Source organism: Salvelinus namaycush, chromosome 20, assembly GCF_016432855.1.
Source record: "Salvelinus namaycush isolate Seneca chromosome 20, SaNama_1.0, whole genome shotgun sequence".
Lineage (NCBI taxonomy): Eukaryota > Metazoa > Chordata > Actinopteri > Salmoniformes > Salmonidae > Salvelinus > Salvelinus namaycush.
Genome location: NC_052326.1, coordinates 25,707,934 through 25,734,577, shown reverse-complemented (window position 1 = coordinate 25,734,577; position 26,644 = coordinate 25,707,934). Strand labels below are relative to the sequence as shown.

General features: G+C 43.0%; 1 protein-coding gene across 1 annotated transcript in view; it reads left to right on the top strand.

Moving 5' to 3' along the window:
• The first annotated feature begins 9,671 nt into the window (after window positions 1-9,671).
• LOC120065155 (solute carrier family 41 member 1-like) overlaps window positions 9,672-26,644 on the top strand; it is a 60,704-nt gene continuing 43,731 nt past the window's right edge. Inside the window, exons 1-2 of the mRNA XM_039015926.1 lie at window positions 9,672-9,908; window positions 11,181-12,372. Coding sequence (XP_038871854.1) covers window positions 11,890-12,372 — 483 coding nt within the window. The 5' untranslated portion in view covers window positions 9,672-9,908; window positions 11,181-11,889. The remainder of the gene's footprint in view (window positions 9,909-11,180; window positions 12,373-26,644) is intronic.

Below are 26,644 nucleotides of genomic sequence, written 5' to 3'. Positions count from 1 at the left end.
TTTTATGCACCTGTACTGTCTCTGCCTTCTAGATGGTTGCGAAGTGAACAAGCCGTGGCTCAGGTGGCTGAGGTCCTTGATGATCTTCTTGGACTTCCTGTGACACCCGGTGCTGTAGATGTCCTGGAGGGCAGGCAGTGTGCCCCTGGTGATGTGTTGGACACCACCCTCTGGAAAGCCCTGTAGTTGCAGATGGTGCAAATGTAGTGTTCAGATTTGAATTATATGTACTGGACATTTTTTTAATGTACATTCAATTTGCATTCAATTTGTGTAGTGTTTTGTGCTATGTCCCTAATAGCACACATTTTCTAGTCAATCCTATTGAATGATTCAATTGAATTACCTTTCAACAAAGTTACAGTGAAGCACACAGTCCTACATTATCAAAACTTTGAAAGAGCACAAGTAAGTATTTTCAGCCAGAGTAATGCGGTGTCAGACAAAAGCATTAAGACCCATAAACCTGACGGTTGAAGTTGCTTGTTTAGGTCTCTCAACTAAAGGAAATAGTGGAGGGGGGAGGGGATGGTCGGTGGACAGCTATTCATCCAAGCCCAAGCGAAAGTTCCAAATCTCTCCTGACATTCTTCTGGGCTCAAAGAACCGCAGGGACAGAACTGGCACAGGCTGCCACACAGTTGCTATGGAGAAGCGCTCTCTTGAAGTGTTGCCGGGGTGAGCACTTTTGTGTCCTGTTGCCACCTCACTTCCTGTTGGAGAAAAGAGGGGAGGAAAAAGAGGGAAGAGAATCATTAACCCTCTGAGCACCCCTACTGCCCAACCAGACCCCCCCCAACAGTGCCAACACCATGCATCTCTGCAGTCTCACTATCCACTTTGGTTACCCATTTCTGTCCTAAAGTGGAGGCTGCTGAGGGGGGACGGCTCATAATAAAGACTAGAAGGAAGTTAATGGAATGGTATCAACCACATAGGAACTACGTGTTTGATGTGATTTATACCATTCCATTGACTCCATTCCACCCATTATTATGAGTCGTCCTCCCCTCAGCAGCCTCCACTGCAGTCCTCTTTGGCAGCAAATGGCATTCTATACTGAATAAAAATATAAATGCAACATGCAACAATTTCAAAGATTTGACTGAGTTACAGTTCAAATCAGTCAATTGAAATAAATAATTTAGGCACTAATCTATGGATTTCACATGACTGGGAATGTTAGTCACACCATAAAAAAAGGTAGGTGGCATTTATCAGAAAACCAGTCAGTATCTGGTGTAATGGCTTTTTTCCATCTACGTAACATTGCAAAAATCAGAAACTTTCTGTCCAAAAATTATGCAGAAAAATGAACCCATGCTTTTGTCACTTCTAGGTTAGACTACTGCAATGCTCTACTTTCCGGCTACCCGGATAAAGACCTAAATAAACTTCAGTTAGTGCTAAACATGGCTGCAAGAATCTTGACTAGAACCCATAAATTTGATCATATTACTCCAGTGCTAGCCTCTCTACACTGGCTTCCTGTTAAGGCAAAGACTGAATTCAAGGTTTTACTGCTAACCTACAAAACATTACATGGGCTTGCTCCTACCTATCTTTCCTATTTGGTCCTGCCGTACATACCTACACGTATGCTAAGGTCACAAGACGCAGGCCTCCTTATTGTCCCTAGAATTTCTAAGCAAACAGCTGGAGGCAGGGCTTTCTCCTATGGAGCTCCATTTTTATGGAATGGTCTGCCTATCCATGTGAGAGACGCAGACTCGGTCTCGACCTTTAAGTCTTTATTGAAGACTCATCTCTTCAGTAGGTCTTATGACTGAGTGCAGTCTGGCCCAGGAGTGTGAAGGTGAACGGAAATACTCTGGAGCAACGAACCGCCCTTGCTGTCTCTGCCTGACCGGTTCCCCTCTCTCCACTGGGATTCTCTGCCTCAAACCCTATTACAGTGGCTGAGTCACTGGCTTACTGGTGCTCTTCCATACCATCCCTAGGAGGTGTGCGTCACTTGAGTGGGTTGAGTCACTGACGTGATCTTCCTGTCTGAGTTGGCGCCTCCCCTTGAGTTGGTCTGTGGGGGAGATCTTTGTGGTCTATACTCGGCCTTGTCTCAGGATGGTAAGTTGGTGGTTGAAGATGTTCCTCTAAAGGTGTGGGGGCTGTGCTTTGGCAAAGTGGGTGGGGTTATATCCTGCCTATTTGGCCCTGTCCGGGGGTATCGTAGTACGGGGCCACAGTGTCTCCCGACCCCTCCTGTCTCAGCCTCCAGTATCTATGCTGAAATAGTTTATGTGTCGGGGCGCTAGGGTCAGTCTGTATATCTTGAGTATTTATCCTGTCTTATCTGGTGTCCTGTGTGAATTTAAGTATGCTCTCTCTAATTCTCTCTCTTTTTCTCTCTTTCTTTCTTTCTCTCTCTCGGAGGACCTGAGCTCTAGGACCATGCCTCAGGACTACCTGGCTTGATGACTCCTTGCTGTCCCCAGTCCATCTGGTCGTGCTGCTGCTCCAGTTTCAACTTTTCTGCCTGCGGCTATGGAACCCTGACCTGTTTACCGGACGTGCTACCTGTCCCAGACCTGCTGTTTTCAACTTTCTAGAGACAGCAGGAGCGGTAGAGATACTCTGAATGATCGGCTATGAAAAGCCAACTGACATTTACTCCTGAGGTGCTGACCTGTTGCACCCTCTACAACCACTGTGATTATTATTTGACCCTGCTGGTCATCTATGAACATTTGAACATCTTGGCCATGTTCTGTTATAATCACCACCTGGCACAGCCAGAAGAGGACTGGCCAACCCTCATAGCCTGATTCCTCTCTAGGTTTCTTCCTAGGTTCTGGCCTTTCTAGGGAGTTTTTCCTAGCCACCGTGCTTCTACACCTGCATTGCTTGCTGTTTGGGGTTTTATGCTGGGTTTCTGTACAGCACTTTGTGACATCAGCTGATGTAAGAAGGGCTTAAAAAATACATTTGATTGATTGATTGATAGGTGTGACCACCATTAACCCCATGCAGCACAACACTTTTCCTTCGCATAGAGTTGATCAGGCTGTTGATTGTGGACTGTGGAATGTTATCCCACACTTCTTCAATGGCTGTGCGAAGTTACTGGATATTGGTGGGAACTGGAACACACTGTCGTACACGTTGAACCAGAGCATCCCAAACATGCTCAATGGGTGACATGTCTGGTGAGTGTGCAGGCCATGGAAGAACTGGGACATTTTCAGCTTCCAGGAATTGTGTACAGATCCTTGCAACGTAAGGCTGTGCATTATCATGCTGAAACATGAGGTGATTGAGGCGGATGAAAGACATGACAATGGGCCTCAGGATCTCGTCACGGTACCTCTGTGCATTCAAATTGCCATCGATAAAATGCAATTGTGTTCGTTGTCCATAGCTTATACCTGCCCATACCATAACCCCACCGCCACCATTGGCACTCTATTCACAACATTGACATCAGAAAACTACTCGCCCACACGATGCCAAACACGTGGTCTGCGGTTGTGAGGCCGGTTCGACGTACTGCCAAATTCGCTAAAATGACGTTTAAGGTGGCTTATGGTAGAGAAATTAATATTCAGTTCTCTGGATATCTCTGTGGACATTCTTGCAGTAAGCATGCCAATTGCACACTCCATCAAAACTTGAGACATCTGTGGCATTGTGTTGTGTGACAAATCTGAACATTTTAGTGGGCTTTTATTGTCCCCAGTACAAGGTGCACCTGTGTAATGATCATGCTGTTTAAACAATTTATTGATAAGCCACACCTGTCAGGTGAATGTATTATCTTGGCAAAGGAGAAATGCTCACTAATAGTTATGTAAACAAATTTGTGCACACAATGAGAGAAATACACTTTTTGTGATTATGGAACATTTCTGGGATCTTTTATTTCAGCACATGAAACATGGGACCAACACTTTACATGTTGCGTTTATATTTTTGTTCAGTGTATTTATACTAAAACAAAGATCCATACACCAGTGTAACCGGGCAGACAGACAGACAGAGGGATGGCGTGAGTTTTTGCAATGGAGGCTGCCAAGAAAGAAAACCCCCACATACCGCCAGTAGTTATAATGACTGGTTAACAGACTGACTTGGGTCACATCTTTCCATTTTCTCTGTGTCTGTTCTGACAGCTTACACTGACTTCCTGTGACCCAAGTCTGCTGGAACTCCAGACAGAGACAACTTTCTGGCAATTCATTTGTAACCATGTGAACCTTAATTAATGTGAATTTTAGTGCCTTCTTTGTCGTGCTGACTAACAAATGGCCTATATTTCCCAATACAATCAGATCTACTCTACTCTACCATATACCTAACATCCAAATTCAGAATTTCACGAATGGGGCTCTGATGAATGCTCAGAAATGTGAGAATGTGACCATAATTCCAGTATGAAAAAATATCATGGTCTAAATCCAAAGCTGAATCCTCTTAAATGTGACGATTAAGGCGGAACCCTGTGAGTTTCCATATTTTTTGCATTCCTGCAAGGATTCAAATGTGTGTTACGTAGGCCTATCAGGCCCCCCAGACGCCTGAATACACTCTAATGAAAATCTACTTGACTGACTGGAGCCTACAGACGCACATTTGCTCCGGATACACCCGCACCATTGATTGACCCACACGTTGAAGTTTAATTTCTGTATGAGAGACACACCATTTTTAGAAGAATGTCACAACTCAGAACTGCCACATAAATGTTAGTCTCACTGCTCTTCAGGTCAGTTCAGCATGTCTAGACTCTGCCGCTGTCCCAAGTCAAGTGTATTTGTATACACAGGATACATATGGTGCACAGTACAATGAAATGCCTTCTTGCAGGTTCACTCTCAACAATGCTGCATGATAAGAATAATACAATGGAATAATGACATTAAATTTGCTGAATGGAATAAAAATGTAGTACATTTTGTAGAAATAGAAAAACATGGAGGCACTCAAACAAATGTACAGTAGGATATTTCCACATGTGGCGGGGTGGAGGAATGGAGAGCAAAGTGATGAATTGTGTAATAAATAGTTAAATACCAGTATTACACAATTCATTACTTTGTTCTCCCTTCCTCCTCCCTGGCACTTGTCCCACTCTCACCTCAGCCCGCCATAGATTCCGATTAAGCAATGTGTTTTTTCTGGTCTTGGGCACGGCTAGTCTTTTTGACAGGGTTATCTCGTACAGCCCTATCATTGTGAGAAAGGTCACACAACCGACCCTTCTCAGAGCCAGTCAGTCAGCCCCACCCAGCACTTGCACCTACACACCACAATAGAACAGAGTCCTCCCAGAGCACAGCACACCTGGATACAGACAACAGACTCGGACAAAGGATCAGCCATCTTCTGAGGACACACACCTGTGTTATATATGTGTGACGTGGAGCATGCGATGCAAGGGGAAATTCTGCACAAGCAGACAATAAAGTATAATCTCTATCACACACACACGAACACACACACACACTGCACAGAGGGAACATCTAGCCTGGCAATGTTAGCAGAGGTAATTGATGTGTCATGATGACAAACAAGGATGTATCCCCTAGCAGGCCGAATTTCTTCATGATGCTGAAGAAATTTGGCCTGTCACCGAGGGCCCTCATAGTGTTATACAGGAGCTGCATCGAGAGCATACTGTTGGGCTGCATCACAGCCTGGTAGGCAACTCCACCACCGCAAGGCGCTTCAGAGGGTGATATGTTCAGTCGAACGCACCACTGGGTGCACACTGCCTGCCCTACAGGACACCTACAACAATAGGTGTCACAGGAAGGCCAAGATCAACAGGGACCCCAGCCACCCAAGCCATTCCCTGTTCTCCACGCTTCAATCACTCAGACACGGGCAGTCCGGGAGCAACAAGACAAAAACTGGAAGACTGGCCAATAGTTTCTACCCTCAGACCATCAGGCTGCTGAACAGTCCACCACTTGTCAGCTACCTGCTCCTACCCCCCACTATAATTGTTATTGTTTTTATTTCACTTGGCCCCCACACCCCCTCAATGGTCATGCTGCTCCTCCTATGACACCCCCACCCCATCAACAGTCTTTACTCTGCCTCCACCCCAATAGACATTTATTTATTCATCACTGACAGTTGTTAGGACGTATATAGTGCTATTTATGTTGTTGCTTTTTTATTACCATTTTCATTGTTTTACTTCACTTTGTCCTGCATTTTGTAGCTCGGAGCCTGAGATTTTCACTGTACCCTGCAATCACAACTTCAACCTTGTACATGTGACGATTAAAAACTCTGAATCTGAATCTCTAGCAGCTATCACACAAACCACAGTGACAACCTGCTACCTTCTTATCTATGCTTTTCAAATGCATGCACACTACACAGAGGTGTGGTGGTTAATCTTGTACATGCAATAAGATGTCGCCCAATGAGATGCAATGAGCTGTCACCCAATGAGATGCGCCCAATGAAATGCAGTGAGATGTCGCCCACCCTCAGCTATGATGTGGGTGTGCCCCAGGGGTCATCACTGGGGCCCCTCCTGTTCAGCCTGCACATTCATGCTCTTATCTTCTGTTTGTACTGGGTCTAAAGTACAAATGTATGCAGACGATACAGTGTTTAATGCGCATGCAAAGAGCAAACAGCAAGCTGCACAAGAGCTCACTGCAGCAATTGTCAATGTTACAAAGTGGCTAAGTGACTCATGTTTGCACCGCAATGTGAAAAAAGCATTCTGTATATTCTTCACAAAGCGGGCAACTGATGCTACTGAGCCAGACGTCTATGTGTCAGGGGAGAAGCTCCAGGTGGTATCGCGTTTTTAAGTACCTTGGAATCATATAATCTCCCTTTCAAAAAGCAGGTGAAAATGGTAACCCAAATAACCAAATTCAACCTGGCTAATTTCTCATATACAAAATTGTTTGACTACACAGGCAGCAAAAATGTACTTCAATGCTATGATCTTCCCCCACTTAACATACTGCTTGATTAGTTGGGCCCAAGCTTAATGTACAACATTAAAGCCGATTCAGTCTGTCTACAAACAGGCTCTCAAGGTGCATGATAGAAAGTCCAATAGCCATCACCACTGTAACATTCTCAGAAAGGAGGTACAGTCTCTTTCTAATTTAAGGCATGGGAAACTTACTGTATGTTTACATTGCCAAAGCAAATGAAATAGATAATAAACAAAAGTGAAATAAACTATTTAAAATTAACAGTAAACATTACACTCATAAAAGTTCCAAAAGAATAAAGACATTTACAATGTCATATGTCTATATATAGTGTTGTAATGATGTGCAAATAGTTCAAGTTCAAAAGGGAAAATAAATAAACATAAATATTGGTTGTATTTACAATGGTGTTTGTTCTTCACTGGTTGCCCTTTTCTTGTGGCAACAGGTCACAAATATTGCTGCTGTGATTGCACACTGTGGTATTTCACCCAGTAGATATGGGAGTTTATCAAAATTGGATTTGTTTTCAAATTCTTTGTGGATCTGTGTAATCTGAGGGAAATATGTGTCTCTAATATGGTCATACATTTGGCAGGAGGTTAGGAAGTGCAGCTCAGTTTCCACCTCATTTTGTGGACATTGTGCACATAGCCTGTCTTCTCTTGAGAGCCAGGTCTGCTTTCTGCAGCCTTTCTCAATAGCAAGACTATGCTCACTGAGTCTGTACAAAGTCAGAGATTTTTCTTATTTTTTTGGTCAGTCCCAGTGGTCAGGTATTCTGCCACTGTGTACTCTCTGTTTATTGCCAAATAGTATTCTAGTTTGCTTTGTATTTTTGTAAATTCTTTCCATAGTGTCAAGTAATTATCTTTTTGTTTTCTCATGATTTGTTTGGGTCTAATTGTGTTGCTGTCCTGGGGCTCTGTGGGGTCTGTTTCTGTTTGTGAACAGAGCCCCAGGACAAGCTTGCTTAGGGGGCTCTTCTCCAGATTAATTTCTCTGTAAGTGATGGCTTTGTTATGGAAGGTTTGGGAATCGCTTCCTTTTAGGTGGTTGTTGAATTTAACGGCTCTTTTCTGGATTTTGATAATTAGCAGGTATCGGCCGAATTCTGCTCTGCATGCATTATTTGGTGTTTTACATTGTACACTGAGGATATCTTTGCAGAATTCTGCATGCAGAGTCTCAATTTGGTGTTTGTCCCATTTTGTGAATTCTTGGCTGTTGAGCGCACCCTAGACCTCACAACCATAAAGGGCAATGGGATCCTAATTGGTATGTCAAATTGTATATTCCTTTTGATGGCATAGAAGGCCCTTCTTGCCTTGTCTCTCAGATAATTCACAGCTTTGTGGAAGTTACCTGTGGCGCTGATGTTTAGGCCGATGTATAGTCTCTCTCTCTCACACACGGTTTCCCATCTTCAACTTGTTTATACAGAAATCAAACCCTACCAATGGGATTACACACTGTCTGCTACACAGATCTATGATCAGAAAAACATAACCAATGTCTTCAATCAGTTTGGGGCAACTGCGCTTCCCAAAAGTTGCTGCACTATGCTCAGCCTGTTCTCATAGACTCGAACTAACATAGTAAAAGTAAATCCGGAACACTCAAATTAGAATGATATATTCCATTTGGTATGGTTATATGAGACAAATGGTTACTTACGGCAAAAACAGAAGTAGGGTAGTTGGCCGAGGTGGGCGTATAATGCGAACGTCTAGCAACCCAAAGGTTGTGAGTTCAAATGTCAACACGTACAACTTTAGCATTTTAGCAACTTTTCAACTACTTACTACTTCTTAGCAACTACCCTAACCGTAACTCTTTTAGCTAAGCCTTTCCCTAACCCTAACCTTAACCCCTTTAGCTAACCTTTCCCCTAACCCTTACCTTAACCCTTTAACCTAACTCATAAATGTAACCCTAACTCCTAACCCTAATCCCTAGCCTAGCTAACGTTAGCCAGCTAGCTAACTTTAGCCACCTAGTTAAAATTCATAACATATCATATTTTTTGCAAATTCGTAACATATAGTATGTTTTTCAAATTAGTACAAATCGCACATTTCACAAATCTGTAACATATCATATGACTTGTAATTCATAACATATCATAGGAAATGGCTGAAGGACACCCACAAATTAATACATACATACAAAATGTAAGGCTTTAATTAAGGCTATAAGAATATCATCCTCAACCTGCATGGCTAAGTGTGCTTCTGAATGAGCATGGTGGGGTGATGTGATAAGCAATACAGTTATATAAGGACTTATTGGTGAATGAGTTACCTGAAAGTCCACTTCAGCTACACTGAAGAATCCAGGCTATAACCATCACAACTCTGATATCGTTCAATTAAAATCCAATTAATTTTCCAGTCTGGTAGCCTAAATAAGTAGGGGCACTGTAGCTGGCCTATGCCACGTCATGGGCACGCATTTCAACACACACACACACACACACACACACACACACACACACACACACACACACACACACACACACACACACACACACACAGACAGAGAGAGAGAGAGAGAGAGCTGGGACAGTTCAATTCACGCGCGTGCTTATCGGACATAAATGCGGCTGGCTGCACCGCGCAGCGCTCAACCGTGACTAATCACAGGGGGCTATCACGCGCACGCGCTCACGTCATCTCTGGTGGACCAGCCTTGTGACTTCCTATGCCATGAGATTGCTTTATGCGTATGCAGCGGCTCGCGGGGTTCTAAATGGGACAATGTGACGGGTCGGAAGTGACAGCCTTAACCGTGTGGGGTTAACGATTAAGCCAGGTACGGGCCGTTACCGTACACAAGGCATGCATACCGGCACATACGCATCAGGCTGCAGCACACATTATAACGGAGTGCAGGATATGAGACAACCGTTTTGAGGCGTTCAGCAGTGCGCTCTGTTCTGTGTCTGTTCTCTCGTCTCCTCTGTGGACCTCTGCGTTTTAGGTAAAGAACTGTCTGTTATACCTGATCTGCTGGTATCGATCCAGACATATTGTACGGGGGGATGCTTTTCACTTCAGGCTATTTTCCTATTGTATTCCTCGCTGCTCTTTCTATCCCGCCCCTCTTTCTCTGTGAAGAAGGGAATCGTTGTTTTTTGTCATTGCCACTTTAGAGAATAATCCCTGCCTCATGTTACCGTTATGTTATTACTAGTCTACCTGTTACGTAAATTGCCTGAATTATTTCATTATACATAGCTGGGCTACATGTGAGGGGCTGGCTATATTTGGAGAACAAAAAATTTAATTCAACGGTCGTGTCGGCATTATCACAAACTCACAGAAGGGTTCCTTCCCCCTATTCATCCACGACCAAGCTTGTATTAATTTACGCCTTGCCGTGTTGGGCGGCGGGGTATTGGTCTTGACTACTAAACAGAGGATTGTTTCAGGACCAGGGGGGAAACCAAATGCGCACTAACGCAGGAGAGTATCTGACGTCGTAACATGCGGGGGGAGAATCAGCATTTGAGAATGTAGCCTACACCTCGGCTATTGGATAATTATTTGTAGCCGGCCAGAGGAATTTAGATGTTTTGCGCTGTATGAAACCGTTTGTAAACGCTTCCATAGGTGACCCCGCTTCATAACGCCAAACATAGTCCGAGGATAGCGTGGAGGGTTGTTGGCGCAACACGCTGCTTTTTTAACGGGTCACATCCTACCCCTTCCTCAACTCAGCTTCTGTTTCTGGAGCGCTACCGTCTTGTAGATGTTCACTCCAACCCTATTCTAGAACACCTGATTCTAATCATTAGCTGGTTCATAAACTGAATCAGATTATTTACACTTGGTCTTGGATAAAACCGACAGGAGGGTAGCTCTCCAGGAACAGGTTTGGAGAGCCCTGGTCTATCCATATAACATGATAATGTCAAGAAAGGATGCCATTGTGGAATTAGGTAACACTGTGGCTATATACTTTCCCTTGATGGACATAATGTGTTTGAGAATAACATACTTAGGCAAATAACCCCAAAAATGTATGTCTCATCATTTAGTAGGATATCATAAACATAAGTATTCCAACCAGTGCCTATACCAAATAAATCCAGTATTGCCATGTCCATTCCATGACAGCCATTTGTGCTCAATAATGCGCATTTATAAGCTTGGCTACAAAAAAATCTGAAAGCTGATGAGATGTTCCCTGTGAAAGAGACAGAACATATAGCCTATTCTTAAAAGTTATTATTCTTTTCTTCTCTTTTAGGTAAACAGCAGCCAGAGCGCTGAGGGGAAGTGTTCTCCTGTAGTGCTGCTCCGTAACTCTATCCTTGTGCTGCAGACCTTTAAATACTCCTCATAAAATAGCCACTTGGTGAAAGGTGAGACCTTCCCTGCCCAGGACACCGTCTGGCGCGAGCTAGTCTGAAAGGACGGTCAGAGCGCGTGCAGGACTGGCCTGCGCTCTTGGATGACTTTATGAAAATAACTTCAGGCTACTAGCTGGACCTGCAATACTTCATGTACTTTTTCATACCAACTTTTCAAGACTTGTTGGTTACCAGTCGTTGTTGACCAGATAAACATTAGTTTGTTTGTTTTTGCTCTCTTTTAAAAAATATATCATTATGTTTCATTCTTCTATACATCTGCCTACCGTGCCTACGCAGTGAATGGAGGACATACTCCAGCTTCTCCCGAAGCACCGGCAAATTCTCACACACGCCTGGGGGAGAGCAGCTACTCACACCTGCCTTTGCAGGAGCTTAGTTGCGCTTTCAAAACGTTTTTTACCACTTAATTTTGCGTTCATGACCACACCTGAGTGCCACTCACCAGCATTCTTTAATGGGATAAATTCATTTGTGAGATCAGGTTATTAAAAACCGATCAAGGGAAATCTAAACCAACCATCCCACACCTTTTTACCATAGCCTATATTTGTAATTCAGTCTACTGTCCCCAAACGCTTCCGCATGGTACTTTGGTCGAAAGAGCAAGACAAACCGCCGGACACCGACATGTCATCCGGGGCGATAGAAATGAAGAAAGTGGTGCCACCCGTGTACCTCCACTCCAACGGCTCTGTTCACCCGGCCATCCTCACAGATGACCCCGAGGAGATGAGACCGGAGGAGATGAGACCGGAGGAGAGGGGCGAGTATGAGCTCACGGAAGTGACATCCTTCACGGACAGGTCTGGTGAACCGGGAGATGAAGGCCGGGAGATAGTGGTGATAGACTGCAGGGTGAATGCCAAGGGCCAGCGCGAGGAGGACGCTCTCCTGGAGAATGCCAGCCAGAGCAACGAGAGCGACGACATAAGCACTGACCAGAGCCCAGAGCCACCAGCGCCGTTAAAAGAGACCTCCTTCTCCATCGGCCTCCAGGTGGTCTTGCCGTTCCTGCTGGCCGGGTTCGGGACGGTGGCGGCGGGCATGGTGCTGGACATTGTTCAGGTGAGGAGAAACTGTTTTGATTCACACCAATTTATTTTGGGTCAGGTGACCGGTCCATGGTCGTCAGACCAAAACTCCTGAACATATTGATTCTATCTGATTCTGCAGAGAGAGGAAGAGGCAAAGTGAGAGGGATAACTGAACATCTGTATTCTCCAGCAGGTGGTGGTTTTTCCAGTAACCAAGCAAGGAGTTTTAGTATGGAGGTCAATGAGTGTCGAATTTGGTCAACGAAAAATCGAATGGCTTATTTGCTACGTGAGCTTTATTTGGTCGAATATAGTTTTTTTAATGTTGTTTTTAAGTTGTTACGAGTGTACTGATATCCTAACCTTAACCCCTATCCTAACCATAACCCTTACCTGAACCTACCTCTAACTCGTACCTTAACCTTTTTAAATTTAAACTTCAATGGGGTTGGGATGTCCCAAGGATACTGCATTGCAAGGACCATTGTGGTTGTTCACACGCATATCTGCCCTCTCATTTGCTAGAATGGTCCCACCTGATTTTGTTTCCTCCCGACTGCCTTCCATTTTTGAAGACATTTCTTTTCATTGTTAGAGCAGCCAATGGAGTATCTGGTCAATATAATGGAACGTCTTAGTTCTGCAGTATGGACTCAGAAACAGAATGTTGAGGCATTGAGTTCTGTTCCACCTGTAGGCTACAGACAACACTTGCCTTGCTTGTGCCAGTAGCTGTACTGTAATGTGTTTATGCTACCTCCTCCACCCTCTACTCACCTTAGTCCCAGTCCCGTCAAAGACAATAAGGAATCAGTCTTCAGCATTTTGCTAGTCATGTTAAGACATGCTCCAGAACTTTTGCGACTACTAAGTCTTTATTAAACCTCCTACTTTGGGCTGGATGTGTCAATGTGTTCTTCATACATGCATAATATATGAGCCGAATTACTGTCTTACCTCAATTAGCCATGAAATCCCTAGTTTGAAAGCAACTGTTTTTTTAGAAGCTGTGCTGCACCATTATCACTAAATCTTCCCCCATGTGGGCCAGCCCCCTAGCAATTTGAGTTCAACCAATGAGCTTCAGCCCCTCGCCATATGAGTGACAGCTAGCAAGGGGCAAATGATGCACACAAGGTAGAGAGAGAGAGAGCAATGACTTGGTGCACATATCTGCACATGTGACATTTTCAGGGACCACTTTTAGCTCGTGAACACTACTTCAGAACTGCTGGCTAAAAAGTATAGAAAGTACTGGAGAAGGCTTTTTACTGGCAGAGGGTGGGAGGACGTTTTGACCTTATGAAGGGAGGAATGGACACGGTTGGCTGTCTGACTGATCTAGTCGCATATATTATTATATTAGTCTGCATAACAAACCCCAAACTAAAGCACATACATGTTTGGCTTTCGCTGTGGTCATCAAGGTACAACTTCTTCTTAGCGAGGTCACATCATGTGATGAAGACTACTAAAGGGTGAGTCTTGGGCATGTTTAAATGAAGTGGTCTGTCAACTGATTGGCCCTGTACATGTCAATCACTGCTCTGCCAGCCAATGTGATATCTCAGCTCTGAGTATGGACAGAATGGGAGGTCATCAGAGAATATGGGGTATTTACATAATACACTGCTCAAAAAAATAAAGGGAACACTTAAACAACACAATGTAACTCCAAGTCAATCACACTTCTGTGAAATCAAACTGTCCACTTAGGAAGCAACACTGATTGACAATAAATTTAACATGCTGTTGTGCAAATGGAATAGACAAAAGGTGGAAATTATAGGCAATTAGTAAGACACCCCCAAAAAAGGAATGGTTCTGCAGGTGGTGACCACAGACCACTTCTCAGTTCCTATGCTTCCTGGCTGATGTTTTGGTCACTTTTGAATGCTGGCGGTGCTTTCACTCTAGTGGTAGCATGAGACGGAGTCTACAACCCACACAAGTGGCTCAGGTAGTGCAGCTCATCCAGGATGGCACATCAATGCGAGCTGTGGCAAGAAGGTTTGCTGTGTCTGTCAGCGTAGTGTCCAGAGCATGGAGGCGCTACCAGGAGACAGGCCGGTACATCAGGTGACGTGGAGGAGGCCGTAGGAGGGCAACAACCCAGCAGCAGGACCGCTACCTCCGCCTTTGTGCAAGGAGGTGCACTGCCAGAGCCCTGCAAAATGACCTCCAGCAGGCCACAAATGTGCATGTGTCAGCATATGGTCTCACAAGGGGTCTGAGGATCTCATCTCGGTACCTAATGGCAGTCAGGCTACCTCTGGCGAGCACATGGAGGGCTGTGCGGCCCCACAAAGAAATGCCACCCCACACCATGACTGACCCATCGCCAAACCGGTCATGCTGGAGGATGTTGCAGGCAGCAGAACGTTCTCCACGGCGTCTCCAGACTCTGTCACGTCTGTCACATGTGCTCATGTGCTCAGTGTGAACCTGCTTTCATCTGTGAAGAGCACAGGGCGCCAGTGGCGAATTTGCCAATCTTGGTGTTCTCTGGCAAATGCCAAACGTCCTGCACGGTGTTGGGCTGTAAGCACAACCCCCACCTGTGGACGTCGGGCCCTCATACCACCCTCGTGGAGTCTGTTTCTGACCGTTTGAGCAGACACATGCACATTTGTGGCCTGCTGGAGGTCATTTTGCAGGGCTCTGGCAGTGCACCTCCTTGCACAAAGGCGGAGGTAGCGGTCCTGCTGCTGGGTTGTTGCCCTCCTACGGCCTCCTCCACGTCTCCTGATGTACAGGCCTGTCTCCTGGTAGCGCCTCCATGCTCTGGACACTACGCTGACAGACACAGCAAACCTTTTTGCCACAGCTCGCATTGATGTGCCATCCTGGATGAACTGCACTACCTGAGCCACTTGTGTGGGTTGTAGACTCCGTCTCATGCTACCACTAGAGTGAAAGCACCGCCAGCATTCAAAAGTGACCAAAACATCAGCCAGGAAGCATAGGAACTGAGAAGTGGTCTGTGGTCACCACCTGCAGAACCATTCCTTTATTGGGGGTGTCTTACTAATTGCCTATAATTTCCACCTTTTGTCTATTCCATTTGCACAACAGCATGTTAAATTTATTGTCAATCAGTGTTGCTTCCTAAGTGGACAGTTTGATTTCACAGAAGTGTGATTGACTTGGAGTTACATTGTGTTGTTTAAGTGTTCCCTTTATTTTTTTGAGCAGTGTATATTACACCACTTATACCCCATTTACTTTAGCAATTGGTATCACGCGGTGAAACATCGGAAGCCATTCACTTTTAATGGAAGGATAGCGAGAGAAGCGGAATGGGCGGGGGTACCGTTGAGCATTGCGAGCATGGGCGAGGGAGCTGAACCGGGCGGAACTAAAGTTGGAGAAAGCTGAACTTTATTGAAATCCTCCGTAATGTCGCGACGCAAGGAATCAATCCAAGCTTGCCATAGCTTCCAACCCCTACTGAATTGGCTGAGAATGGCTGTTGATACGTAGCACTACCTTCTGTAGCTAAGCTTGCTGGCTTGTTAGCACCCACTTGAGGGCGAGGCTAGCGTGGCTAAGGGGGAGTTGGGGTGGAGGGGGGTAGAAAGAGGACAGCTGGACAGTTAAATGAAGACTTATCTGTTTATTTATCTGACATACATTTGAAGTCGGAAGTTTACATACACCTTAGCCAAATATATTTAAACTCAGTTTTTCACAATTTCTGACATTTAATCCTAGTAAAAATGCGCTGTCTTAGGTCAGTTAGGATCACCACTTTATTTTAAGAATGTGAAATGTCAAAATAATAGTAGAGAGAATGATTTATTTCAGCTTTTATTTCTTTCATCACATTCCTAGTGGGTCAGAAGTTTACATACACTCAATTAGTATTTGGTAGCATTGCCTTTAAATTGTTTAACTTGGGTCAAACCTTTCGGGTAGCCTTCCACAAGCTTCCCACAATAAGTTGGGTGAATTTTGGCCCATTCCTCCTGACAGAGCTGGTGTAACTGAGTCAGGTTTGTAGGCCTCCTTGCTCGCACACACTTTTTCAGTTCTGCCCACACATTTTCTATAGGATTGAGGTCAGGGCTTTGTGATGGCCACTCCAATACCTTGACCTTGTTGTCCTTAACCCATTTTGCCACAAATTTGGAAGTATGCTTGGGGTCATTGTCCATTTGAACGACCCATTTGCGACCAAGCTTTATCTTCCTGACAGATGTCTTGAGATGTTGCTTCAATATATCCACGTAATTTTCCATCCTCATGATGCCATCTATTTTGTGAAGTGCGCCAGTCCCTCCTGCAGCAAAGCACCCCCACAAGATGATATTGCCACCCCCGTGCTTCACGGTTGGGATGGTGTTCTTCGACTTGCAAGCATCCCCCTTTTTCCTCCAAACATAATGATGGTCATTATGGCCATACAGTTCTATTTTTGTTTCATAAGACCAGAGGACATTTCTCCAAAAAGTACGATCTTTGTCCCCATGTGCAGTTGCAAACCGTCTGGCTTTTTTGTGGCGGTTTTGGAGCAGTGGCTTCTTCCTTGCTGAGCGGCCTTTCAGGTTATGTCGATATAGGACTTGTTTTACTGTGGATATAGATACTTTTGTACCTGTTTCCTCCAGCATCTTCAGAAGGTCATTTGTTGTTGTTCTGGGATTGATTTGCACTTTTCACACCAAAGTACGTTCATCTCTAGGAGACAGAAGGCATCTCCTTCCTGAGCAGTATGACAGCTGTGTGGTCCCATGGTGTTTGTAATTGCGTACTATTGTTTGTGGTTCCTTCAGGCGTTTGGAAATTGCTCCCAAGGATGAACCAGACTTGTGGAGGTCTACAATTTTTTTCCTGAGGTCTTGGCTGATTTCTTTTGATTTTCCCATGATGTCAAGCAAAGAGGCACTGAGTTTGAAAGGTAGGCCTTGAAATACATCCACAAGTACACATGACTCAAATTATGACAGTTAGCCTATCAGAAGCTTCTAAAGCTACAACATAATTTTCTGGAATTTTCCAAGCTGTTTAAAGGCACAGTCAACTTCTGTCCCACTGGAATTGTGATACAGTGAGTTATAAGTGAAATAATCTGTCTGTAAACAATTATTGGAAAAATGACTTGTGTCATGCACAAAGTAGATATCCTAACCGACTTGCCAAAACTGAAGTTTGTTCACAAGAAATTTGTGGAATGGTTGAAAAACGAGTTTTAATGACTCCAACCTAAGTGTATGTAAACTTCCGACTTCAACTGTATCTGTGAATACTGCTGAGGCAGACTCAAACACATAAGTAGATCCTCATGGTTCTATTTTCTGATAGAATGGAGCTGAGCAGAATAGAATATAATAACCTCATATAATAGAACAGAGTATAGTATGAGCATGCAGCTGTAAAATATAGTGTTTATTTCAGCCACTGTAGCTGACTGTAACCAGGAGACAAACAACAGTCTACAGCCAGAGCACCGCTGGGTTCTGAGAGCCACAGGGGAAACAATTTAATAGAATTCTTCACACTTTCCTGTTGACTTGCCTGGTGTAAACTGGGTTTGGATATACAGTATATTATTATAATATGTGGATATTTGTTGGTCTGTGTGCATGTGGTGTGCATGCAAGCATGCACACTAGTGCATGATTGTATGTGTGAGAGTTTACTGTGTAATGTTTCTGCCAGTACGTGTGTGTTACCGTGTTTTTTGCTGTACTGGCAGTGTAAAAATACAGTCCTGGGCCTGGGTGGCTGACAGGTCATATATTTATTTAAGGTCAGCCTCTGCTACAGATAAAGCTGGAGGTGTCTGGTTGCTTGGAGACCAAGTGCTGGCACTGACTGCCCATTTTGATGCCAACATAGTGTAACCCAGGAACTCTGAAGAAAGAGAGAGGGAGAGAGGGAGGAACACACAGAGAGCAAGAGTGGTGAAGAGAAAGAAAGTGCTCACCACTCTGGTTCTGGGGTTATAACTGTTGTTATAAGGACAGATTAGTGCCTCACTGTGGTTAATAGCCTGCACTCTTATGCGGTTACCCATATCCTGCCCTCTAACCAGGACGTTCTCTCTTTTCCTGTCAGTCTACCTCTCATTTTCGCATTCAATCATAGCATGCTGATTCATCTGTAGTTCTCTGAACTTCCCTGCTAAATACTGAATTATTTTCACCCTATTAAAGAGTTAATAACAGCTATGATGATAAAGAAAAGAGAAGGTGATATCATTTCCTGTGTGAAGATAAATAATAGATAATGACAATGTCTTCAATATAGTGATTGATTCTAGAAGCCTTTCTAGTAGGTTCTATCACATTGTAATTCCCCTCCCCTGACACACTGCTAACTCAGCTAACAGCTAATCCCCTTCTGCCCTCGCAGGAGGCAATTACCCTGCTCTCTTCCTCTCTTTATCTCTATCTCCCTGACTCAGATGTATGGTAGATGCAAAATACCTCTTCCTCTCAATGTGTGTGTGTTGCCCCTCAGCTCAGCTGCTGGAGTAAGGAATGGTTGCCCAGGGTGATGCATGTATGCGTTCTCCACAGCGTTCTCGATCATTTATTTATTTTTATTTTTTTTATTTAACCTTTATTTAACTAGGCAAGTCAGTTAAGAACAAATTCTTATTTACTATGACGGCCTACCCCGGCAAAACCTGGACGACGCTGGGCCAATTTGTGCGCCGCCCTATGGGACTCCCAATCACGGCCGGTTGTGATACAGCCTGGAATCAAACCAGGGTCTGTAGTGACACCTCTAGCACTGAGATGCAGTGCCTTAGACCGCTGTGCCACACAGGAGCCCCAATCTCTGTGTGAAATGTGACCCATCTATTTAACTTCCCTTAGTTTCCTCCTCACTACACACACACACCCTGTCTCTGGCCCCATTCCTACATTGTCACACAGGAAAGACAACACAGGACAGTATTGAGAAGGAAGGGACTCTAGCTGACATTGCAGAACAGTGTCCCAATACTGTCTGTCAATCCCAAACCTGAGGACGCAGTGTCCCAATACTGTCTGTCAATCCCCAACCTGAGATCAGTGTGTTCCAATACTGTCTGTCAATCCCAAACCTGAGGACGCAGTGTCCCAATACTGTCTGTCAATCCCAAACCTGAGGACGCAGTGTCCCAATACTGTCTGTCAATCCCAAACCTGAGGACGCAGTGTCCCAATATTGTCTGTCAATCTCAAACCACAGGAGCAGTGCGCCTGCTGAAATGGTCTTCTGAAATGGAGACTTTCACACCCTCTGAAATTGACACTTACTGTAGGTCAGTTCACAGATTTGTTCTTCGTTAGATGTGATTTATGACATTCCTACGAATGTCAAAGGTCAAGACAGGTGCAATGGTTGTTTTGATGTTGGACATGCTGGACATGCTTTTAGTAGAGAGAGAGAGCACTCCACACCAGATAGTGTCTCAGCCACAGTTGATTGACATTCACAGTTTATATAGTGTAAAAATGTGGGGTAACTTGTTTGTTGCTTTGTATGATTTCTCCTATCTGTTTGTCTGTCTCTTATCCGTCTGTCTGTCTTCCCCACACTGTGGCGTCGGATGACGTGCAGATGACCATAATAAAACCGCGAGGCAAGACATTGGTTCAGTCTCAGCGCCTCAAAAACAGACAAACAATCTAAAAATACAGGAAACAGTAAACAGGAATTCACAATCAACACAAAAGCCTGAAACCAGCTAACTCTCTCCCCCCACAGGAGGACATTTTGGGACAACCACATCCAGTTGCCGGGTTTTTACAGGAGCCAGTGTGAAACCAGAGCGTGGACTTGGTCCCCTGTGGATCTGGTTTATTCTAATAATCTGGAAAATCATACTGGCTTCCAGCTGTCTCTCTTTTTGTAGTCTGGTCGTATTATCCACAGAAGTGAATAAAGATAAAATCTCTATGGTGCTAACAGTCATTTCATTGATTCACAGATATAATCTGCTAGGCTCTTATCACATAGAGTGCATTTGGAAAGTATTCAGACCCCTTGACTTTTTCCACATTTTGTTACGTTACAGCCATATTTTCTAAAATGGATTAAATAAATAAAAAATCCTCATCAATCTACACACAATACTATAATGACAAAACAAAAACAAGTTTTTAGTAATGTTTGCAAATTTATTACAAATATAAAACAGATACCCTATTTACATAAGTTATTCATACCCTTTGCTATGAGACTCAGGTGCTTCCATTTTCCATTGATCATCCTTGAGATGTTTCTACAACTTTATTGGAGTCCACCTGTGGTAAATTCAATTGATTCAATATGATTTGGAAAGGCACACACCTGTCTATATAAGGTCCCACAGTTGACAGTGCATGTCAGAGCAAAAACCAAGCAATGAGGTCGAAAGAATTGTCCGTAGAGCTCCGAGACAGGATTGTATCGGGGCACAGATCTGTGGAAGGGTAGCAAAACATTTCTGCAGCATTGAAGGTCCCCAAGAACATAGTGGCCCCCATTATTCTTAAATGGAAGAAGTTTGGAACCACAAAGACTCTTCCTAGATCTGGCCAAACTGAGCAATCAGGGGAGAAGGGCCTTAGTCAGGGAGGTGACCAAGAACCCAATGGTTACTCTGACAGTGCTCCAGAGTTCCTCTGTGGAGATGGGACAGCTCAAATAAGTAAAGAGACAGGAAAAGTCCATCATTACTTTAAGACATGAAGGTCAGTCAATGCGGAAAATTGCAAGAACTTTGAACGTTTCTTCAAGTGCAGTCGCAAAAAAACATCAAGCACTTTGATGAAACTGGCTCTCATGAGGACCACCACAGGAAAGGAAGACCCAGAGTTACCTCTGCTGCAGAGCCTCAGAAATTGCAGCCCAAATAAATGCACAGAGTTCAAGTAAGACACATCTCAACTGTTCAGAGGAGACTACATGAATCAGGCCTTCATGGTCAAATTGCTGCGAAGAAACCACTATTAAAGGACACCAATGAGAAGAAGAGACTTGCTTCGCCCAAGAAACACGAGCAATGGAGATTAGACCGGTGGAAATCTGTCCTTTGGTCTGATGAGTCCAAATTTGAGATTTTTGGTTCCAACCAGCCCTGTCTTTGTGAGACGCAGAGTAGGTGAACGGATGATCTCTGCATGTGTGGTTCCCACCGTGAAGCATGGAAGAAGAAGGTGAAGAAGGTGTAATGGTGCTTTGCTGGTGACACTGTCTGTGATTTATTTAGATTTTAAAGCACACTTAACCAGCATGACTACCACAGCATTCTGCAGATATACACCGTCCCATCTGGTTTGCGCTTAGCGGGACTTTCATTTGTTTTTCAACAGGACAATGACACAACACACCTCCAGGCTGTGTAAGGGATATTTGACCAAGAAGGAGAGTGATGGAGTGCTGCATCAGATGACCTGGCCTCCACAATCACCCGACTTCAACCCAATTGAGATGGTTTGGAATGAGTTGGACTGCACAGTGAAGGAAAAGCAGCCAACAAGTGCTCAGCATATGTGGTTAACTCCTTCAAGACTGTTGGAAAAGTATTCCAGGTGAAGCTGGTTGAGAGAATGCCAAGGATGTGCAAAGCTGTCATCAATGCAAAGGGTGTCTACTTTGAAGAATATAACATATATTCTGAATTGTTTAACACTTTTTTGGTTACTACATGATTCCATATATGTTATTTTATAGTTTTGATGTTTTCACTATTATTGTGCAATGTAGAAAATTGTTACAAAAATAAAGAAAAACTCTTGAATGAGTAGGTGTGTCCCAACTTTTGACTGGTACTGTATATATACACACAAAGAATTGAATAACTCCCCGTGAAGATCAGTCACTTCAAATTCCGTGGTGTATTTTCAACGTCTTCTTTTTATATTGCCACAAAACGAAATCCTCACAAGATTGGCGAATTACCGTGACAGGAATATGAAGCTGGACTTGCCTGGATTTAAATGACTTATAGATCAAGTTGATAGTAATTTGTCCAAACCGCGAAAACTGCAAAATAGAAGCTAATCTCCAAATTGTAAAAACAGCAGAGATTAGACAAGAACGGCACTGCTGAAACAGGTACTAGCAACGGTTACAATGAAATAGCATATTTATAACAACAATACAGGGAAATACAAGGTTATACCAACACAGTAACAAATACTTTTGTCTATTTTAATGACATAATAGTTAGAAAAAGGTCTTATAAACATGATTAAGTAGTTGCCCTTTTGAGGATAGTCGTATTTTCCTGAATTGTGCCCTAAATTGTGTTGTCATTTCAGGAGTGGTACACTTGTGGTATGTTTATTTTGTTTATTTGTGCAACATCCTGTCGTGGCAATTACCTGTATTACCAAATGAGGAGAGTTACAAACCACACACCAGTCAGAGTTATAATTAACCTTTCTGGACTACCCATCCGGGATAATTGTCATCAGAAACGCTGACTAGCATAGCCAAGCATAGCGCCACAGGTAAATAATATAATATCATGAAATCACAAGTCCAATGCAGCAAATGAAAGATAAACATCTTGTGAATCCAGCCAACATGTCCGATTTTTAAAATGTTTTACAGCGAAAACACAACATATATTTATGTTAGCTCACCACCATATCCAAAAAACACAGCCATTTTTTCACAGCAAAGATAGCTTTCACAAAACCCACAAATAGAGATCAAATTAATCACTAACCTTTGAACATCTTTATCAGATGACACTCATATGACATGTTATACAATACATTTATGTTTTGTTCGATAATGTGCATATTTATAGCCACAAATCTTGGTTTACATTGGCGCCATGTTCAGAAATGCCTCCAAAATATCCAGAGTAATTACAGAGAGCCACGTGAAATACAGAAATACTCATCATAAAACTTTGATGAAAGATACATGTTTTACATATAATTAAAGATACACTGGTTCTTAATGCAACCGCTGTGTTAGATTTAAAAAATTACTTTAGTAAAAAGCACACCATGCAATAATCTGAGACGGCACTCAGCCATTCTCCGCCATGTTGGAGTCAACAGAAATACGAAATGACATCATTAAATATTCCCTTACCCTTGATGACCTTCATCAGAATGCAGTGCCAGGAATCCTAGTTCCACAATAAATCGTTGTTTTGTTTTATAATGTCCATTACTTCTGTCGAATTAGCAACTTTGGCTAGCATGTGTAGTACACGTGTTCAAACACTTGCGCAATTGAACGAAATTGAACGAAATCTGCCAGACCAGTCACTCCAATAGCTCCCATCCGGCTCCACATCATGCTATAGGCTTCATTCAACGTTCTACTGACTGTTGACATCTAGTGGAAGGCGTATGAAGTGCATACAGATCCATAAATGACGGAGATTTGAATAGGCGATGACTTTCACATCGACCCATTTCAGATTTTTCACTTCCTGTTTGGAAGTTTGCCTGCCATATGAGTTCTGTTATACTCACAGATATAATTCAAACAGTTTTAGAAACTTCAGAGTGTTTTCTATCCAATAGTAATAATAATATGCATATATTATGATCTGGGACAGAGTAGGAGGCCGTTCAATTTGGGCACCAATTCATCCAAAAGTGAAAATGCTGCCCCCTATCCCAAAGAAGTTAAACTTCATCTTTAATAATATGAGCTTTACAATAGCCCTTTGACTCTCAGATCAATTCAGTGTCTATAATAAATTCTGAGAGTCCCTACAGATGAATACAAAGATCTTTTATAGCCAAGATACACCCCTCTCAACTTACATGACGAACCACAGATATTAGGAACAGTTCATAAAGAAAGACTTATACTTGAGAGAGGAGTATCCCATAGCCAGATAGCATTCGCTATAAATTATCGTTCAGTTTGGTCTCTAAGACGAGGTTCTAAACTCATTCCTGGTACTTCATAGTACAAAAACACCAACTCATCCAATGGCATATATCAATTGTCAACTCTAGATACTCCCATCTCAAGTAAACACCCTCTTGACCCCACTCCTGGACAAGCTCACTGAGGGGAGTGACTTGCTCACAGACATTGTAGAGACAAGTAATTGGTTCCCCCTTAATCACGCCATCCCTTCACATGGTTTAACCTCTAACACCTCCCAAACCCGGATCCGGGAGCACCCCCATCAGTAGAAAAGCTACTAGCATAGCCTAGCATAGCGTCACAAGTAAATAGTAGCATCTAAATATCATTAAATCACAAGTCCAAGACACCAGATGAAAGATACACATCTTGTGAATCCAGCCATCATTTCTGATTTTTAAAATGTTTTACAGGGAAGACACAATATGTAAATCTATTAGCTAACCACGTTAGCAAAAGACACCACTTTTTTTACTCCATCAGTTTTTTACTCCATCAGTAGCTATCACAAATTCGACCAAATAAAGATATAAATAGCCACTAACCAAGAAACAAATTCATCAGATGACAGTCTGATAACATATTTATTGTATAGCATATGTTTTGTTAGAAAAATGTGCATATTTCAGGTATAAATCATAGTTTACCATTGCAGCCACCATCACAACTCTCACCAAAGCGACTAGAATAACTACAGAGAGCAACGTGTATTACCTAATTACTCATCATAAAACATTTCTTAAAAATACACAGCGTACAGCAATTGAAAGACACAGATCTTGTGAATCCAGACAATATTTCAGATTTTCTAAGTGTTTTACAGCGAAAACACAATATAGCGTTATATTAGCATACCACAATAGCAAACATCACAACCGCATTGATTCAAGCCAAACATAAAGATTACGTATAAACCACCAAAAGATATTAATTTTTTCACTAACCTTCTCAGAATTCTTCAGATGACAGTCCTATAACATCATATTACACAATGCATATAGAGTTTGTTCGAAAATGTGCATATTTAGCGGCACAAATCGTGGTTATACAATGAGAAAAGTAGCAAAGCTGCCCAGAAAATGGCAGGAGAAATCTTTGAAGAGGCACCTATTCTAATCAGTAACTATTCCAAAACTTGACTAAAAAATACAGGTTGGACAGCAATTGAAAGACAAATTAGTTCTTAATGCAATCGCTGGGTTACATTTTTAAAATTAACGTTACTTCAAGCATACAGCGTGCGCTAAAGCGAGACCGCACCATAATTCATGGCGGAATTATTATCTGACATTTGTCAACATAAGTACGAATTAACAGCATAAAGACTGCTTACTATTAGCTGAGCTTCCATCAGAATATTGGGCAAGGTGTCCTTTCTCCAGAACAATCGTCTTTGGGTTGAAAGATGTCCTCTTGTCCGGTCGAAATAGCCGCTAATGTTAGCCGCCAACTGGAGAGGTGTCCAACTCGTGAAAGCGCATGACAAAGAAATCCCAGAAAATCGCAATAAACTGCTAAGTCGGTTTAAATTAACTACCTTATGATGTCTTTAACACCTATAACGAATAAAAACATGACCGGAGATATAGAACTACTAAAACGAAAGCGTTTGCAGGACGCCATTGTGATGTCTTCATGCGTCAGGCGCACCGTTGAAAAGGACGGTACTTCCGTTCCACGGTCTTATAAAGGCCCCAGATTGCGCAATCCACTCCATTCAAATTCTCCCCGCTTACTGACATCTAGAGGAAGACGTATGCAGTGCATGTAGCCCGATGGCTTACATGGGGACTTATAAACTGGCCTCAGAACAGGGACCTCGATTTCTGAAATCTCACTCCCTGACAGGAAATGTGCTGCAGAATGAGTTCTGTTTCACTCAGAGAAATAATTCAAACGGTTTTAGAAACTAGAGTGTTTTCTATCCAATAGTAATAATAATATGCATATTGTACGAGCAAGAATTGAGTACGAGGCAGTTTAATTTGGGAACTCATTTTAACAAAGTCGAAATGGTGCCCCCATAGGCTCAAGAAGTTAACAGATACATTCACATATGAAGACAATGTTCCATCCTGTTTTCTTCCCTTTCGGATATTCCGCATAGCACCAGAAACATGTAAAAGACAAGCCTGACCTCTCCCCTCTCTGGGCCCCAAATGACTGAGCCCCAGCTAAGAAAAAAGTGCAACTGCCAACATTATAGTCCAAAAGGATACATTCTAATGACAAGTATCTCACATAAGCATATTATGTAAATAAAACATCTTTATTTATCTATGTTACCCAACTAATACTGATTCATCTGCCACAATCCTCCCAAAGGTAATACAAAAAAATGCTCAGAAGTTGATTCATGTGCATTTTCTAACCATCCAAATCCCCCTTTTAAGTGCTACACTGTGGAATAGCCTACTAACAATGCTACATCCTGTCAATCGTTGACTGGCATACACTCAGAAAAAAAGGTA